At 36.3% G+C, this 18,896-nt stretch overlaps 1 protein-coding gene across 2 annotated transcripts in view; it reads left to right on the top strand.

Moving 5' to 3' along the window:
• The window catches only part of LOC131060168 (glycolipid transfer protein 1), a 60,424-nt gene that overhangs the window by 39,850 nt on the left and 1,678 nt on the right, over positions 1-18,896 (top strand). For both annotated transcript variants that reach the window (XM_057993297.2, XM_057993298.1), the window contains exon 3: positions 13,985-14,115. In XM_057993297.2, coding sequence (XP_057849280.1) covers positions 13,985-14,115 — 131 coding nt within the window. The remainder of the gene's footprint in view (positions 1-13,984; positions 14,116-18,896) is intronic.

Below are 18,896 nucleotides of genomic sequence, written 5' to 3'. Positions count from 1 at the left end.
ACTAGACTCATAATACTAATAATGTTAGTTTCTAGTGGAAAATATAGATGCAATACTCTTTGAAGTACAAAGGGCTATGTATGGATAACTGGTATGACTTGAAGTAGAATCTTTAATGGATCCAAGTTTGCGGATGTAGAAATAAAGTAAGCTTGAAGATATTCTTAATGAATAGAGGTTGGGCGACAAACTTGGTTAGGATGGTTCATTGAGGAATAGTCCAATTGCAATGGATCATGTGTTGTAATGAAAGTTCGGACCCTCTTAGTGAAGCCTAATTGGCGAACCTTAAAATTAGATTCATATATAATTGTAAGTTTTATGATTGTGTCAAAAAGGTATATCTTTGAAGGGATATCTTGGAAGCGAATCTAGAAACATTGACACTCCAAGATAGATGTATATCCCTTGCAAAGGTGTGATTGTAAAGCAAGCTTCATGCTAAAGGATGGGCTACATAATGGGACCTTCAAGTAGGTGTATGCTGATGTGATCTCCAAAGGTTATTCATAAAAGAATTGAAATTTGGAATATCTTGATAATGATATCTTTGAAAGTATTCGTTGGAAGTGGGACCCCCAAGTAGGTGTATGTTGATGTGATCCCCAAAGGTTTTCCTTTATAAAAGAATTGAAATTTGGGGGAGTGTTTGGAGATGTTGAAAATTATGACCATTAGCTGTCAAACTCATCATTGTAATTGCTAAAGAGGGTCAATGAGAATATAATATTTTCTTGACTGCAATGGTACTCTTCACTAACTAAAAAAACCATGAAAAGTATAGAAATGCTCTATAATTGTCTCACAAAGCGTCCAACATGTAGTGATGAGAGAATCTACTCTTCGCTAAGTTAAAAAACCATGAAAAGTATAGAAATGCTCTATAATTGTCTCACAAAGCCTCCAACATGTAGTGATGAGAGAATCTGGAATTCTGACATGACATAGTTTTTGGGATTTTAGGTGAATTAGAACCAAGTCTTAGGATTTCTTGAGGTCCATACAAAAATAAGACTTCCACCTCATCACGCCTCTGCTATTTATACAAGGTTTTTATACATGTTTTATCATCTCAATTCATTATCACTCATTTGGTAAATAGCCTCGTTGCTTCTCTCACATTGTGAAGGTTTGTGTTTGCAGATTATTGTTCTTGTGTTGGGTGGTTACACCAACATGGTATTAGAGCAGCGAGTTTGCATCTCCTTCCATTGAGAGTTTTCATTAGCTTGAGTTGTTGAGGTTCTGGGAGTTACAGATTGGCAATATAAGTGCCATTTCGTTTGGCGCATCTCCATTCCTCCAAATTTATTTCTCAATTTATATCAATCTGCAGTTTCATTTGTCATCAGTGGTTTTGAAATTGCTGCATTTTCTTTGCCTTGGCCAATTTGTGCTTTGCCTTGGCCAATTTGTGCTTGTTTGCCCACTGCGTACCTAGTATCAAAGGTTTTCCTCTTGGCCAATTTGTGCTTGTTTGCCCACTGCGTACCTAGTATCAAAGGTTTTCCTTTTCGCATGGTAGAGATCAATGTTCTTCGTTTTGGTACATTCATTGTTTGGAGAGACATATAGTTTGCAGACTTCAATTCACTGTCGCATTTGCATTTGTGTGCAAGGTTTTATTTTTGCTAGATCAGGAGCTTTATTGCTTGGCAATTAATTGGATCGGCTCGATTTGGTCAAACCTACTATTTATTTCCCTTCATTATTCTTTGGCAAGGATCCATCTTGAGGTAATTTTGCATAATAGGTGCTTTATTGAAGGTGTTTCATTTGTGGATTGGCATATACCACTGCTTGATTTCCTTTATATCGACCAAAGTTTATATTAGTGAGGGCGTTTTTTGCAGTTCGGCAGAGTATATTGTCTGCAAAGTCTTTCATTGGCAGGCCATTAACTCTCGTCTGACAGTTTCATTTTTCACTAGTGTACTTTGCATAGTCAGAGGTGCATTATTGGCTGATTTAATTCTTATTTGAATCAGACTATATGCATTTATAAAGTCTTGACAAAGTATTTGTTCTTTTTCCTCAACTTTGTGGCGTTAGGGTTTTACTTGGTGTAATGTATAGAGTGGTGGGCCCATGGCTTTTTTTGAAGATTCACCTTGGGACTTTAGTCCCAGATTTGTACCACAATGGTTCTTTTCGCTCTTTATATGTGGCAACATTGCAATGGTATGGCGTGAGTTTGTTTGAGAGCCTATAGTGGTGTGTGGGTTGTCATGCGGTGTTCGAGGAGTATTGTGCATGACGTGGCTGTCTAGCCACAATGTCGTATGTCAAGATCCCTTCTTAGCCCGCAGGGCTTTTTCTTCGCTCCAGTGCTTAGTCATAGTCATATGCAGTGACCAATTGCTATCAGTTAAGCTCCCTGCTGCTTTGAAAGTGCATCATATAGGCCTTTTCTCATTTTTTGCGTAACTTTTGCAAATAGAGGCCATTTTTTGCAAACTAGATATTGACATAAAGTTGCTTTCGTCAACTTCGTGATGGCACAAGTATTTTTTAGTGGTTTTGCTATTTGATGCTGATTTTTACCCATTTAAGTTGATCTCTATTTATGATTTGAGAAGTGTATCATTGATGTAATCATGGGTTATGCAACACATCCATCTATTATCGCTTTGACTAAGGACAATTATGAGTCATGGGCAAAAGGCATTATAACACATTGTAGGTGGCTTAGGCTCTTGCCCCATCTTTATGGACTCATTCCTGAGCCAAAGATAAAATGGAGGCAATCAATTTGGAGAAATAAGAATGATAATATCATAGGGTTGATTGGTTGTAGTACCAATAAAAGCTTCCTCCATGACATCTACCCCAAGTTTTGAGGTAGATTGTGCCCATGCACAGTTAGGACCATTATTTGGGAGTTTTTTGGAGATCCACTTGTTCCTCCATTTACAAATGATCCTTCTTCAAATTGCCTTCTTCCACTTGATGATATTGACAATATTCCCTTTGATGATCGTATCTTAGAGGAGTTTGAATGTGAAGCAACACTTGAGAGTTATGATGTGATCGACTCTAGTTGTAGCTCCTACTTCTCCAGTTGAGATCACACATTCATCTTTTGTTGATGATTCATTGAGTACTGTTGACTTGGTGGTCAGCACCTCCTTGGGGACTTGTGACATGGCTTAACCGCCTTCCTTGGGTCGGGTTAAATCTGGCGTTTGTATTGGGCGTTGATAGTTCGAGCTTTTGGTGCAACAACAAATAATTCCAACAATTGGTATCAGAGCCTTGGGTCATGGGTTCAAGTCTCCCTTCAATGGGTGTTGAAGGCTCAGTCAGGGCTAAGGGGGAGATTGTTGACTTGGTGGTCAGCACCTCTTTGGGGACTCGTGACATGGTTTAACCGCCTTCCATGGGTTGGGTAAAATCTAGCATTTGTATCGGGTGTTAATAGTTCAACCTTTTGGCACAACAGCAAACGATTCCATTAAGTACTACTAGTGATTCATTGCAACAAGTAATTGGGATTCCTATTCGACAGACAATGGTTCATTGTTTGTGGAGTCTCACATTTCAGATTTGGGAGACACATTTGAGGGTTTATCTCTCCTATTTGACGACAATCATAGCACACTTGTTGTCACTTCATCTTTGTCTTTGTAGCTTGCTGAAAATCAGTTTCCATTGGTTTTTTTTTGTCACCTTCTATTGTGATTGGGTATGTACCTAATTGGTTTGTGGCATCTTCATCCACTAAGGATTTGGCGACATATGAGTAGATTTCGGAGACATCGTTTTCATACATTTGGATTTTGCTTCCTATCAATTCCTATCCAAAATGGGAAGCATTCCTACATTTGTACTTGGTTTATCCTCTTCTCAAGGGGATAAATGTTGTTTGTGGGCATTGGACTATGTTTTGTCTTTAAGCACACACCATTTCTGCAAAACATTATCCATTATGGTGGGGTTATGTAGTCTCTCTTTTTCCTTCCTATGGGAGGATACTTGATTGTATATACATGATGTATGTAGTACTTGGGGGTATTGTTGAGTCCATGCATCATCTTGTTTCTTTTTTCTCTTTTGGAGAGAAGTTTTGTCCCATTGGGTTCTCTCCTTTTCTCCAGTTTGTGAGAGATTTCATTGCATTGCATTTGCATTGTACATGGGTACTTAACATGGCCTATTTGTCGGGACCCATCTTGCATCTTTCTTTCATATTGCATAATAATCTACTCCCCAAGTTGCACTTAAGGAGTAAATGTGGTTTTATCCCATTTACATAGGCTTGAGTTTTACTTAGGTAGCCGCCATAATACTTTATTAGATATTAGTTGCATAGTATTTAAGAATTGCATAGTGCATTTAATATTTGTACTTGGTAGTTACATGTCGATTTGTCTTTACCTCATCACACCTCTGCTATCTATACAAGGTGTTTGTACATGATTTATCAACTTTCAAAGCACTTTTTGGAAAGAGGTATACTTAAGCTTAGGGGCAAACTAGTCCCAAGGGATATTGCTCGATGATGTTGGTGTAACCACCCAAGCCAAGAACAACAATCTGCAAACACAAACATGTAACTACCAAGTACAAATATTAAATACACTATGCAATTCTTAAATACTATGCAACTAATATCTAATAAAGTATTATGGTGGCTACCTAAGTAAAACTTAAGCCTATGTAAATGGGATAAAACCACATTTACTCCTTAAGTGCAACTTGGGGAGTAGATTATTATGCAATATGAAAGCAAGATGCAAGATGGGTCCCGACAAATAGGCCATGTTAGGTACCCATGTACAATGCAAATGCAATGCAATGAAATCTCTCACAAACTGGAGAAAAGGAGAAAACCCAATGGGACAAAACTCCTCTCCAAAAGAGAAAAAAGAAACAAGATGACGCATGGACTCAATAATACCCCCAAGGACAAAGTTGCATGTCTGACACCGTGGCATAAAGTTTGGTAAGTGTAAACCTAATCATAATGATCCTATAGTTGCCAAGGTTGGAGACATCTTTAGATTTATGAATAGGATGAATTATGTGCTTAAACCAAGATTGAAGAAAACTCGACGAATCACCTTTGATTAAATTTTTTTGTCAAAGGGAAGGGAATGGAAGGGATTCCACACCATATTTGAGGAACTTAGCTTAGAGGCCTTCACCATCAATTGATTTGGTGCTACACAACTTCAAAATAGTCCTCTTAATGGTACAACCGTACAAGTGTAGAAAATAGTGGAGAATGGTGGGGGAGGTGGGATAATGATAATAGGTTGGTTGGTTTTTCTTTGGAGAAGAGTACACCAAAAGGTTTTGAGGGATTGGCGGAGATCAAAATGGAAGGCAAGTCATGTAGATGTAAGAAATGTCGGAGTAGACAACAATACTCCCTAAGGATGAAGAGTATGGAGTTGGCGGGGTCATGTGTGGGAAAAATTTAAGTCTCTAATGAAGGGATCTACACTCATCATCATATCACCAATTCATAGGGCAAGATTTGTGGGGGTGAGGTGAGTTGGATTAATGTATAGAGTCAAAGTGTCCAAAAGTGACATCCCAAAAAGCTTGATGTATACTCTTACAAGGAAGTGATGGTGGGAAGAGGAAGGGAGTAGAACTTGGACAAAAAGAGGGAAAGATGGGTAGCATGGTCAAGGGTGGAATAATCATCAAAATGGATTATGGTGTGACTAGGGATGGGCATGGAGTGTGGTAGGAGGGGTTGGGTGAAAGGGGTGAACATCAAGGGAATATGGCCAGCAGCATGGTAGAGTGAGTAGTATGGTGGTTTGGAATGTTGTTTTAAAAATGCTTAGATAAATTATTTTTGAATGCTTAGGGTTAATATTTGTGTTAGTTTGTACTTAAACAAATTGTCATTCAAAGTTGTACTCAAGAACAGTCCAAGTGGTTAGAGTTCCTAGCATTTTATTTTGATTTTTTGCAAATATGTGTCGATGTGTGATGTTATGTGGCTAGAGTTCCTTGCATGGCACCACTTAAATACCTTTTATTGAACTCATCCTAGGAGTTATGTAGTTTGAGAAGCCTAACCACACCTCACAAACTAGTTGAGCTAAACCTATAAACATGTTAGCAAGAGAGCACACCATGCACTTCTTTGACATGATTTTGGGGCGAATAGAGTCTGCTGTTTTATACAACAAATTTGGCCCTTGGATAAAATAGAACTAGGATCATGTCCTTGGCTAGATTTCCTACCACAACTCATCTTGCTTGGCTTCATTGATATTGCTTGGAACAAATATAGGAAACAACTCCCTAAGGTACCCAATGACTTATTGAGAGGAACTCCCCCTCGTCACATTGAATTAGTTCCCAAAGAACTCTTTCACTCAAAATGATGCTATCCAATTCTTTAGTCATTGACTTGTTCAATTCTTTATATATTTTGGAACATTCCCTACCATCTTATTTATAGGCTACATCTAACATGGTCATCCAAAATAGGCTAGTTGGCACATTGAACAATTGCAAGGCAAAAACTCTTATCCAATGCAAGTACATTTTGGGGTGCCTAATGGCACTTCATCCATATATACTACATTCATATTTCCCCAAGGCAACTACATTTCTATATGCTTCATTATTATGTTCCCAAGGCAACTACGTTTTTGAGATGACTAATGAATCTGCCCTCATATGCCTTATTCTTATGGTTCCCAAGGCTAGTAAGTTTTTAGGCATCCAATCCTAGCTTAGATTAGGTTGCTTTCCCCACAACTGACCTCGTGGACAGAATGTATTGAAAGTTCCGTGCACATCCCTCTTACATGTTCATCTAGAGCACTATGTCGATATATGTTATTAGTTATGCAAAAAATTGGCGAGTTAGGCTATGATTCAAAATTTTGCTTGTGCTTGTGGTTGTAAATTCTCTAAGATTCACTGTTAGATAACAACACTTACCATATTTTGAAAACTTGGCCATAGTTTGAAAGCCAAGCTTTCAAAATATGCTTTTGACCATATTTTGAAAACTTATAACTTGCCAAAGCTTGATAGACCCAATTTTTACTCACACTTGATGAGTTGACAAAAACTTAGCAAAACTTCTCAAATTAAAAGATTGAAGATATCAGTTTTCCACAATCTATTATTCTTCTTGCTGTTATTTCTGGATTCAATTGCATGTTTGTATTTTTGTATCAACGTTTTGGATCACGCTTTGTGATCCATCATTAGGATGTTAGAGAGCTCAAGGATTAGAATGTTGGATTGTTGCAGACCTAGGTTGAATAAAAAGATGTGGGATAGGGAGAGGAGAGGGAGAGATTACACATGGCACAATGAGGTTGGACATTTAAGAAAATGATTATTATATAAATTAGAACAAACACTGTTAATATGTAAGATATACACTACCACATAAGTATCAATAATATAAAGGAAAAAAGACATAAATAGAAAATAATAGTATAAAAATATTATTAACTATGAATGCTTATATTAAAAGACTAACAATAAGAGGTACATATTAGTAAAAACAAATAAAACTATAGGCAAATCGATACATGAATAATATTAAACTATTAGAGGATTAAAATGATAGCTAATCAATCTATTAGCGAGGATAGATATTAATTAAAACAAAAAATATAAAACCAAAGCACAAAAATTACAAAAATGATAATAAGTAACTGAAGGATCAATATAAAAAATGATAATAATGAGTGCAATTAATTAAAACATAAATGATATTACAATGCTAGCGGATTAATACATGAAGCAATGAAACAAAATAATAAAACAACAAAAAAACTATAAGCAAACTAATACAAGAATAATAATATTAAATTAATAATGGGTTAATATGATAGCTAATTAATTATAACGAGTTCGATACTTATTTGAATTAGAGCACTTGGAAATCTCTCTCACCTTAGGAAGATTTTTAGTGGTTTTACACTCATAACTATGGCACATTTTGTTAATGTTAGAACCAGAAAGATAAGACACAAAAATCTGAAACTTAGAAAAAATCTCACAAGAACAAGATACACATAATTTTATCCTAGGAAAATCGTCCACTTGAGGGTGAAAAACCCAGCCACACCAAAATTCAACCTTTATTAAAGGCATGAATCTGATACAAAGCTTCACAAGCTTAATCAAGCAAGGATCTAAACATGATTGTTTGCACTTAACAATCAAAAAAATAAGTCAATAACATCTTAGGAAAACTGATGGTTTCTACCATACGGCTAGCACATAAGCTCTCTGCAATATGAAATACTCATACATCAATCATATATGAAGAGAAGATATAGAAACGCAGATGAAGATCCAAAGCTTCTCACACAAATGATCTCATAAGCAAATATATATATCTCGACTCCCTTATTAACATCTTGCACACACCCGACAACCTGCTAACACTGCTATATATAAGAACAAGGCTCAAAGATATCTCTTGACGGAGGAAGACGGAGAGCTGAAGCGCCATAAGCTATCGGAAATTACAAAGTGAGCCGTTACATAAACCGGTTATCAAAAGAGCCACATAGGCAATGAAAAAATCTGAACCTCTCAACGGATGAAATACGAGGAAAGAAACCGCTGCCGGCACACACGAGGCTCCCACGAAGCTGCAAGTCATACACACATGTCGGTGACGGTTATCGAGGAAGCCGTTACCCTTCCAACTATGAAGAAACCCAAAGAATCAAACGCAAAACTCAAAATTGTTGAACAATATAGATTCACAACCATCGCAGGAAAAATAAAATCTCCTGCAGCGTACACAAACATTAACACATTCTAGGAGAAACAATTCTCATTCAAAACACATCATGCTCTAGAATAATTACTCAATAATGCACAATACAACATGCTCCATAGTGTTGTGATCTTTTTCACACATCGCCCCATTGAGAATGGGGACCCTCCTTTTTTCCTGCTTTCTAGGGTTTTTGTTAAGGCCTTGTGACCTTCTGGCATCAGTATTGCCAAGTTTGTCAGTTTTGAATGGTTTGAGTTTTGAAGTTGTAAGTCAGTATTGTGCAAACCAAGTTAGAACAAAGTCTAGACACCATCAGAGTGCCTAGAAAGGTTGAAGGACGAAGATCACAATTGATTTGAGTGGATTTGGACAACTTTTTATTTTTGGAAAGTTTTCCTTTTTGCTTTTTCCTATTTTTTAGGAAGTTTTGTTTTTGGCACTTTAAGCACGATCCCCAAAATGGCTATTTTTTAGAAAGTTTTTCCTATTTTTTAGGGATGCTTGCTTTTTCTATTTATGGAAGGGGATCTAGGGTTTGCATTGTTGGCATTGAGATGTACTGGAGACAATCGTCAAATTCCTCCAAAATCCAAGTTTTGACCCAAAAAGGCCAACTTCCTAAATTTTAGGGATCATGAGAAATTCAAGGGATGATTGAAGTGTGGTTTTCAAATTTCAAGGCAATCTGAGGAGTATTGTTCGAGTTATCAAGATTTTAAGGTTTGATCCCATGGTGCCTAAATCTCATGAAGTCCGCCCTAAGGCATATCATTTGGTGCATATGTTTGACTAAGTCTGCCCTAGAGAATGGTTGCAAAGTGCACAAAATTAACCAAGTCCGCCTTCATGGTGCACAAGATTGATAAACTCTGCCCTTGGTTGAGTGTGAAGTGCAAGAGCTTAATGAAGTCTGCCGACTCTGCCCTATGGATGATTAAGAAGTTAGGAGATAAAGGAAGTCCGCCCTCCATATGCTGGTGCAACAAAATCCGCCAAACCTGCAGGTCTATGGTGCCTAACTTCAGCAAAGTCCGCCCAGCATCACAAGCAATGGGGCATCAAATCCATGAAGTCCGCCTCAAGACATAGGAGAAAGTTCCCAAAGAAGTCCTCCCTCTTACTAGTTCAAATTGGGAATGAAATGCACAAAGTCCGCCCTCAAAGAAAGAGAAAAACATTTGCTAAGAGGAATGAAGGAGGTAAGGATGGAGAACTTTTCATAAAGTCCGCCCAAGCTCAGAAAGAATAAGGAAAATCTATAACAAAGTCCGCCTTGGCTAGGTAAATAGTTTGGTTGGCAGCAAGGAAAGAAAAGTATTCTCTCAACTTGGCTATGCCAAAGAAAGAAACTCATTAATCTCGCCAACATATGGAATACAATCTATCAAGTCCGCCCCGCCTTGGAAAATTTGATCAGCAAGCAAGGAAAATATTTTACCAACTCCACCATGGTGAAGGAAAGAAAATCTGCCTAAGTTCGAACTAAGGGAAAGAAGAAAGTTTTAGAAAGTTTCAAAATTTGATTCATGAACTCAAACTGAAAATAGAAACTTTCTCAAGGAACTAAACTCAGACTACAAACAAAATCAGAACTTTCCCAAGTGACTGAGTTCAACTGAATGAAAATAGAAACTTTCTTAAGAGACTAAACTCAACAAAGAAACAAGACATGTCTAGGTTTGATGAATGGAAGAAAAAATAGAAGCAAAACTAGTTCAAGATTGGAATGACCAGCTGTGTTTCTAATTGCAAAAATTCGAACTACTTGAAGGTTTATACAAATGGTCATTCATTCATTCATTTCATTCATCATGAAAGTTCGAACTTGGAAGAGCAAGACACGAGGAGGAGAAGATTTTAAGAGTTTTTGTACAGATTTCAAAAGTTTTCTAAAGCATTTTCAGAGCCTCAAGAACAGATCGGGGATTTTTTCTAAGGCATTTACAAGAGGGAGAAGTGAAGATTTTCACACCAAGCATTCATTCTTCTCAGGAGATTCAAGACACGTTTGTGGAGTTTTCAAGCTGCTTTTTCAGGTTTTGGAGGAGATTTTCAGGACTTAGTCTGATTTTCACATATTTTCCAGAATTTGAATCTGATTTCAACTTTAATTCACAGATTTTTGGAGATTGAGTTTTCATTTCCAGGTTTCTTGAGGGTCAATTTCAATTCCAAATTCTCAAATCAGATCAAGTTTTATGAGTATTTCCAAATTTCTAAGTGCTTACAACCTGTCAAAAACTCTAAGTTCCAAGGAATTGGAAAATCAGAACACACTTTGCCATCAAACCTTCAAAATTCTTGTTCAAAATGAGGATTCTAACTTATTTTCTTTTGGTTTTGCAAATCATAAATGGCACCAAATGGAGTTTCAAGCCAAATTCACAATTGAAGACAAGTCCACGAGCAAGGTTCGTTTAAGCATAAAGATGGCCAAAATTCGGCCGAGTATGGGAAAATTTTCATAGGAAAATTCTAAATTCCTCCATTATGGCTAAAGCATAAAGAAATTCTTCTCCAAATTCAAGACATTTGAAAGAATCTCAAGGCATCAAGAAAGAAAAGTCCTCGGACTTGATGAAAAGAATTTCAGACTTCTTGGGGAATTTCATCTACAATACCAGACCTATGGAAGCGATCAAGACAACTTCTTGAAGGATTTCATCTCCTAAAGAATCAAAGACAAGCTCCCAATCAGAATCAGATGGCGACAAGAAGAAACAAATTTCCACACTTAGACAATTTCTTTACACAAATTGGAGAATTCAGGGAAAACATCCAACACGTTGAGGTGGCGCCTCGTCATCTTCCAACCAATCAGATTGTTCCAAGTCAATATGTCCAAGTTCAATGAACCTGACTTATCCACAAAAGCTTCTAGAGGGCACACTTCACAATCCAACAACCTTCTATTTTTATTGTTGGTTCATATTTAGCAAGGACAAGTGTCCCCAAATGTAATTTTCTCATTGGTTGAGGGGTAGTTAGTTGCAACAAACCCTAATTAGGGTTTTGATCTTTTAATCTGGGCCCTTGATCATTGTTTGATCTCGACCATTCATAATTTCTAGACTATTATATAAGGTTGCCTCCTCTCATTTGGAGAGTGTGAGGTTTTTTGAAATATTGTTGCAAGGTGGTCATTTCCAAATAATACATTACTTGTGTGCTTTCTCTTAAGGCTTTGTAATCTCTTTTATCTGAATGATTAGCAAGGTTTTCAATTTCCTCAACACAATAGTTAGAATTTATTTCATGTATGTTAGATTGAATGCAAGATCTGATAATTATTGATTTGTGGTGTTTTTGCGCTCATACTTTTAGTGAATGGATGATTTTCATTCACTGTGCAAAGTTAGTTACTTTTCGTGAATGGATGATTTTCATTCACTATGCAAAGTTAGTCTGAGCTTTCCTTGAAGATTGCATCCACTTTGTGTAGTTGTCCTAAGTGAGGCGAAGCAAAGTGTGGTTTTTGAGTTCACCTAATCAATACCGTCTCTTGAATTCCTAGGAATAGATTAGAACTTCTAAACCCCTATCTCCTTTTTAGTTTTTCCATGATCCAAGTCCCAAACGATAGAGCTTCATTGTCTAAACCTTCATTGTGAATTGAACGATCCAAGCGTAAGTCCCTTTTTGTATTACCAACAAATCACAACGCCCATTGAGCTTATCCACACATCAAGACCTGACAAAAAAAACCTTGGAATCACCATATGATCTTCTTAGCAATCTTAGCATAAGCGGTGATTCTAATGTTTGGTAGATGATAAAACAAACACCAACACATAGTAATCACTCAACATGCACAAAACCCTACCCATAACCATTCCAAATGTACTCTATACCTTGAGTTGGACACACTCTATCTACCCCTTCTTCTATGCCTATAGCCTATCAAACCACCTTCTTCTTCCTTGACTGATCTCCATGCCCTTTCCTAAGTCTCACATAAATTACTTCATATAAACTTTCAAGGGGTGGCTTCCAAACCATCACATCCTTTCACAAAGTTCTTTAATTTTTTTAATAAATACTATTATTCCTTTCTTAAAAAAGAATCTATTACAAATATTCATTATCATTATCCGTTTTAACTAAAGGATCATAAAATCCTTTATTTTTCTATCTCCTTTTTAATTTTAAAGGGGTTAATCTATAGAAAATAAGTTTATTTTCTTTGTGGGAAAAAAATCCCATAACAATGCCTCCACTCTTCTTCAACCCACAATAGTTGCAATGATTGGTTTTTGCAATTGGTCCTGGTATGTCACACGTTGAAAAATAAGAAACTCAAATTTAGTCATTGGAAATCTAAAATATTTTTGTTTTGGAACCTATAGCTTTGAAAGAAAACAAATTTGTAAATACAGAAACACTAGATGAATTATCATGCATGTGAAACATGAATTAACTTAAAGGGAAGAATTTAGAAATGTAAAAGAAATTTAGAAAAGCTTAGAAAAAAAAAGAAAGTAACATACTTGAAACTTAAGAAATTGCAGAAATCTCGCATCCACAAAATCCATGTAATTTCTGCATTTTTTCAGTGTCTGAGTGCTCAAAGGAGATACGAAATGCAGTGTGTGATGATGTGCATTTGTGTAGGGTTCTTGAAAAAAAAATCTATGTAATTTCTGCATTTTTTCAGTCTCTGGGTGCATTGGTTTTTTTGGGACTTTGTCTACAAACTGTTATGAGTCTGGTTCATGGACTCCCCAAGTACTCATTAGTGCCAGTAGCGAATTTGTGACTTGAATATGGGTGGATTTGGTCATGAGTTTGTATGTGGTTAACTCAGCCCTCGAAATGACTCGTGAGTTCTCATTCGTATTTTAGTTTCCACTCATATTTAGCTGTCAACTTCCTTTGTTAAGCATGTGTAGTCTACATATTCATTCTTTCTTGTTGTCACAAACATTGACCACACAACATAAGGAACTTATTTTTGGGTTTTACTTCAAGCATTATGCTTTAGTTAACTAGGGATGGTTTTTGACGTGGATGGATGGTAATCAAAGCTAACAAGCAAAACTTACAATTCTTGCTTATGCTGTATTTTGACATAGATTCAAGTGTCTGATTTTTGTTTTATTTCACAGTCAAATTTTGATTTATAATTGATTATAGTATATGATCCTTTTTGTTTTTTTATGCCATCGATTATTTATTTCCATGAATAAACATTGCAGAACACAAATTGTTGTTTTCTTGAGCATGTGAATTAAAAATATTTCAAGTATTTGAATGCAGAGATTGGAGGCTAAGTACAATTCAGATCCTTCGACATACCATTTATTGTACAATATTGTGCGCAAAGAGGTTGATGAGAAGACGGCTAAGGGTTCTTCTAGTTGCACAAACGGTCTTCTGTGGTTGACAAGGTACTATGTTTCATGTTATGGTTGGATTTTTTCTCTTGTTGCTTTTGTGACACTCCTTTGATGGTGGTTCCTTGACTTCTTTTTCTTCGCATTCCTATTTACAACCTTTTGTTATTTGTGAGAATCAATATGACTTCTTTCCTTCTTACATGTGGGTCCTCTGTTTTTACTGAAGTAATACTGTAACACATTTTTAGTTATGTTTACCCTTGAAAAATTGATTACTTGCAATGCAGTATCCTCCTTTAATGCTTTGAATTAGTTATGTGGGTAGGTACTTTTGGGAAGAAAAACCTTTTTTTTTTTTAAATGTATGCTTTATTTACTTGCGATTGCAAAGGAGCCTGAAGTTTGGACGAAGTGATATCCCTAATTGGGACGATAGTAAACCTACAAGATGTTTGATAACAACTCCTTGACCAGATTTTTAGCATGCCAATGTATTAGACTGGCCTTTGGATTTCATGTCTAGAGCCCCAAGTTTTGAAATCTGTCTTACTGAAGCTCTTTGAGATATTGAAAATCCCAGTTGCTTGATTGCTTTGCTAGCATGGGCATGGTATACAAAAAATTACATATGATCCAAGTTGTATATGCAAGCTGTATGTTTCACAAGAAGCTATTGTTCTTACCTCAGGTTTTGAGGGTTTTGAACTTCATGCTGCTGGCTTTTTGAATGAATACATAGGATGATTGCAAACTTCAGTCTTTGCTCTTGTGCTGAACCAACATTAACTTACAATTATTGCACTTTCTGTTGTCAATCTTGAGATTCAAAATTCGAAAAATGAGATAATTTTGTTTTCTTAGTTTCCTCTATTAATTTGTTTTGGTTAAAGAAATCATTGCAAATTTCTTTCCTTGCACCAGATAAATTTAGTAGCTTCCACCAAATGACATCTTTCCAAATACATAATGGCGGCTTATACTCGACTGTTGATAGAGACAGAGGTATCTCTAATAACCCCATTCGTTCACTAATACAGTTTTCAAGAAAAGGGGTATCAATCAAGTCCAAGGACGTTTCATACAGACACACATGATATCACAGGTTATTTTATAAGATGATTGACATCATTGATTACGGTATATTGAAGTATTCTCCAAATCAGTGGCAGATGTCCTACGGATTAGAAGTTAATGGCACAAAGTTATAATGTGTTCAGACTTGTTACCATGGTGGATTTCAGACCAGTGATAAAGAAGAGTTGTTGCAAGAGATTTTGCGACAATGAAGCAGCGCTAAAGACTTCTTAGAGGCAAGCAATTGTTCACAGCAAACAATAATAAAAACAGTATATGTTAATGCAGCAATCAACAAAGGAAGAATAATTACCTGTAAACAGCATGGTAACTAAAACAATAATTAATGATTACATAATGTGTGGTTTGCCAAAAGGTGCGATTCACACTAAATGGAGCAATTAAAGTTTATGAAAAGATGGTGCAATTAATGAATTATAAGCAGCGATTAGGACAAGAGAAGCAGCGATTGCGTAAGAGGTATGTTGCTATGAAAGAACCCGATCTAATAAACAAAAGGCAAAGTTTAGAATGCGATTAGAAGACTAGTCAAGAGGCGTGTGGTTTAAAGACTTATTAAGACAGTTGTCTGTTTTATACAAAAGCGAACAAAGAGACTTGATCTATGTGTCCATTTGATTGAAGGGTGATGACCATTAAGAAAATTGCCTCTCTTGAGGCAGATATAAGATCATAATGAAAAGGAGAGTTAGGAGGTTGGAAATGTTTATGGCGATGGCTCAACAAGGGGAAGGGTTTGTCACCAAGAGCAGGGAATGGATGCAAGTGGCACAGTTTGAACCCCTCTGTGGCCTTTTCTATTATGGAGCGCAGATGGAGATACAGAGAAGTAGCGTGGAGAGGCTCCAGTGGGGTGGGAATATATCAAAGAGTACCTTCGTTAAAAGGAGCGGGTTGAGCAGGTGTTCGGCCTTGAGGTGGAGAGGAAATCAAAGAAAACAAAATTTCAAGAAAGGGAATTATTGGCTCAGCATGCCACGACCAGATGCGAAGAAACCTTAGTTTGTTTGGGTATGGAGAAAGATGGTTCTTTTTTGGTCATTACAATATGATATATTTTCTCTACAGTATTCGTCTGTAGGGTTGCAACAGAAGGTAGTTGTAGTAGTATTGTCAAAGGATGTATAGTGTTTTTTACAGTACCTAGTCTATTCTCTATTTATACAATGGCATATGATGCATGATGTTGTTACTACAAGGCATTGGGGTGTCTGGTCTTTTGGGATGGTAATAACTGGAAGTTTCAGTGGGCAAAAGCCACAGACTTTACTGTTTTTGTAATATTTTAAATATTAATATAATACAATCTTATTACCGATCAAAAAAAAATAGTACCATTATTTAAGAATAAATTAGGCTGACTATATGGATTGTCTCTAAATAAAGAGAAGCATGCCCCTATTACAAAGCAAAAGCCTAGCAACCTAGACTAGACAAAAGAGATACTATCTTAGGAGAATAGTCGTCAGCCTCCAGTGATGAATCTTATCTTTGAAAACCATCTAACTAATTGGGAGAAAAACTCTTCCCTGCTATGCATACATAAACATTTAGAACTTTCACAATAAAAGCGCGCCAATAACAGAATAGAGCTGAATATGAATATTTTATTTCTTGTCATTCCATTCGCCCAACAAAAAATCTCCACCATTCAATTTATATTGAAAACCTTAATGATATCCAACAACCTGATCAACTGAACTGCACATTTACTACCTTGATATGTGGGCATGTGTGACTGCTATCACTTGGCGAAAGCCCCTCAAGGCCTCTGAATATGAATATTTTATTTCTTGTCATTCCATTCGCCCAACAAAAAATCTCCACCATTCAATTTATATTGAAAACCTTAATGATATCCAACAACCCGATCAACTGAACTGCACATTTACTACCTTGATATGTGGGCATGTGTGACTGCTATCACTTGGCGAAAGCCCCTCAAGGCCTTTGCACAGTTCAATCTAGTGACAAAGAAATGCTACAATGAATTTCAAAAGCTATATTTAAATATCTGCTTTTCCACCTATTGAGAAATATCCTATGTTACCCCAAGTTTCCGGGACGGCAATTTTTTTTGCAAATTTTGGGGCCGGTGGGGGGACGGCTATATAAAATATAGGGAAAATTTAAAATATATAGGAAAATTTAAATTTTCATATGAAAAATAGAGAAAGCATCTACATTATATTCATATGAAAACATGGATAAAGCAAGCTATATGTACATTATAGAACCTTAAAATACCACATTTGTGTTCAGAATTCATTGTCAATACTCAATATGCATTCATAATTGAAAATTCATTGTCCATATGCCAGCACTTGTTTGATTTGCTGAAAACCTGATCACTCTACTTAAACAATTATTGCTGGAAATAATTGTTTTTATCGTCTGTATGGCATATCCTTCCCTTTTAAATATATGAATATCATATGGTAAGAGATGAAATATTTATATCATTCCCTTTTAAAGTTTTAAATGTATCATATAGTCAAACATGAAATATGGCCCGATATGAAACATAAATATTTATCGTTGCCTTTAATAATTTATCCCCGTCTTGATCTTCAGATTATATTAAATTTTGATATAAGGCAACGATATTATGAAATATGGCATAGTCAAGACTTATATTAATAATTTAATATCGTTGCCTTTTAAATTTTTAATAATTGGAATGATTTAGGACAAATAATTTGGGGCCCACATTAGGATTTTTTTTTTTTAAATAATGACATTTTTTTAATGTTTTTAACTAGCCCCAGCCATGGGGGACGTCTGGCCGTCCCCAGGACGGATTGGGGATGTCCCAGCCATCCCCGAGACGGATTGGGGACGTCCCCCACGGCTGGGGCAAATGTCCCCCAATTTCTGGGACGTCCCCAGCAAATTCCCACATTTTGGGGACAAAAGGGAAACGTCCCTGGGACTGGGACGGGGGTTTTTCAGGCCGGGGATGCGTCCCTGAGTTACATAGGAAATATCCTTTCTTTAGTTAGAAGCATATTCCAACAATGAGAAGTAAGTGAAGATAAAAAGCTAATGTAATTCGTCACTCATTTGTCCCACTCTTCTTCTTTGATCATTCTCTATTGGTTAATTCAAATACTAAAGGCATTCAGTTCCTATAAGTATGATTTTCTGTATACAAAAGTCTTTTCTTTTTGATCTGGAGTTTTACAATTTTTAATGACGAGCAATCTTTTCCTTTTGATGCAATCTTTCCATGCTGTGGAGGAAAAGAATTAGCATAGATCATCTTTCCCGAATTTTCCATCTTCGGTTGGCTGCTAGCTGTCACTCTATTTCCTGTCCTCTATGTTGATATGAGAACATTTTTTTCGAGTTTCTGTCATTATTTTCCTGAATAACTAGCATTGATTCACCTTCCACCTAAACTTTTCTCCTTCCATTTTTCTTAGGTATCCCTTGTCTGTGTAATAGAGCAATTGTTTCTGCTTTATTATTAGTATTCGATTGCATGTGGAGAAAAAATGTTAAGAAATATTGTCCATCATCTTTACAGATCCATCCACCTCTTACTAATCTTGGATTTTCTTTTGTAGCTCCATCAATATTGAGTTGAATCTTTAAGTTGTTTTTTCCTCTCACATTTTCAGGCATTTTCAAAAACTAGTGAACATGCTTCAAATTTTTTACATCATATACATTTAATGATAATTTCACAATGTTCTGCTTCATTGTATAAATTTATCACAACTTGTATAAAAATC

Source organism: Cryptomeria japonica, chromosome 7 (genome assembly GCF_030272615.1).
Source record: "Cryptomeria japonica chromosome 7, Sugi_1.0, whole genome shotgun sequence".
Taxonomy (NCBI): domain Eukaryota; kingdom Viridiplantae; phylum Streptophyta; class Pinopsida; order Cupressales; family Cupressaceae; genus Cryptomeria; species Cryptomeria japonica.
This window is presented reverse-complemented; position numbering and strand designations above follow the sequence as displayed.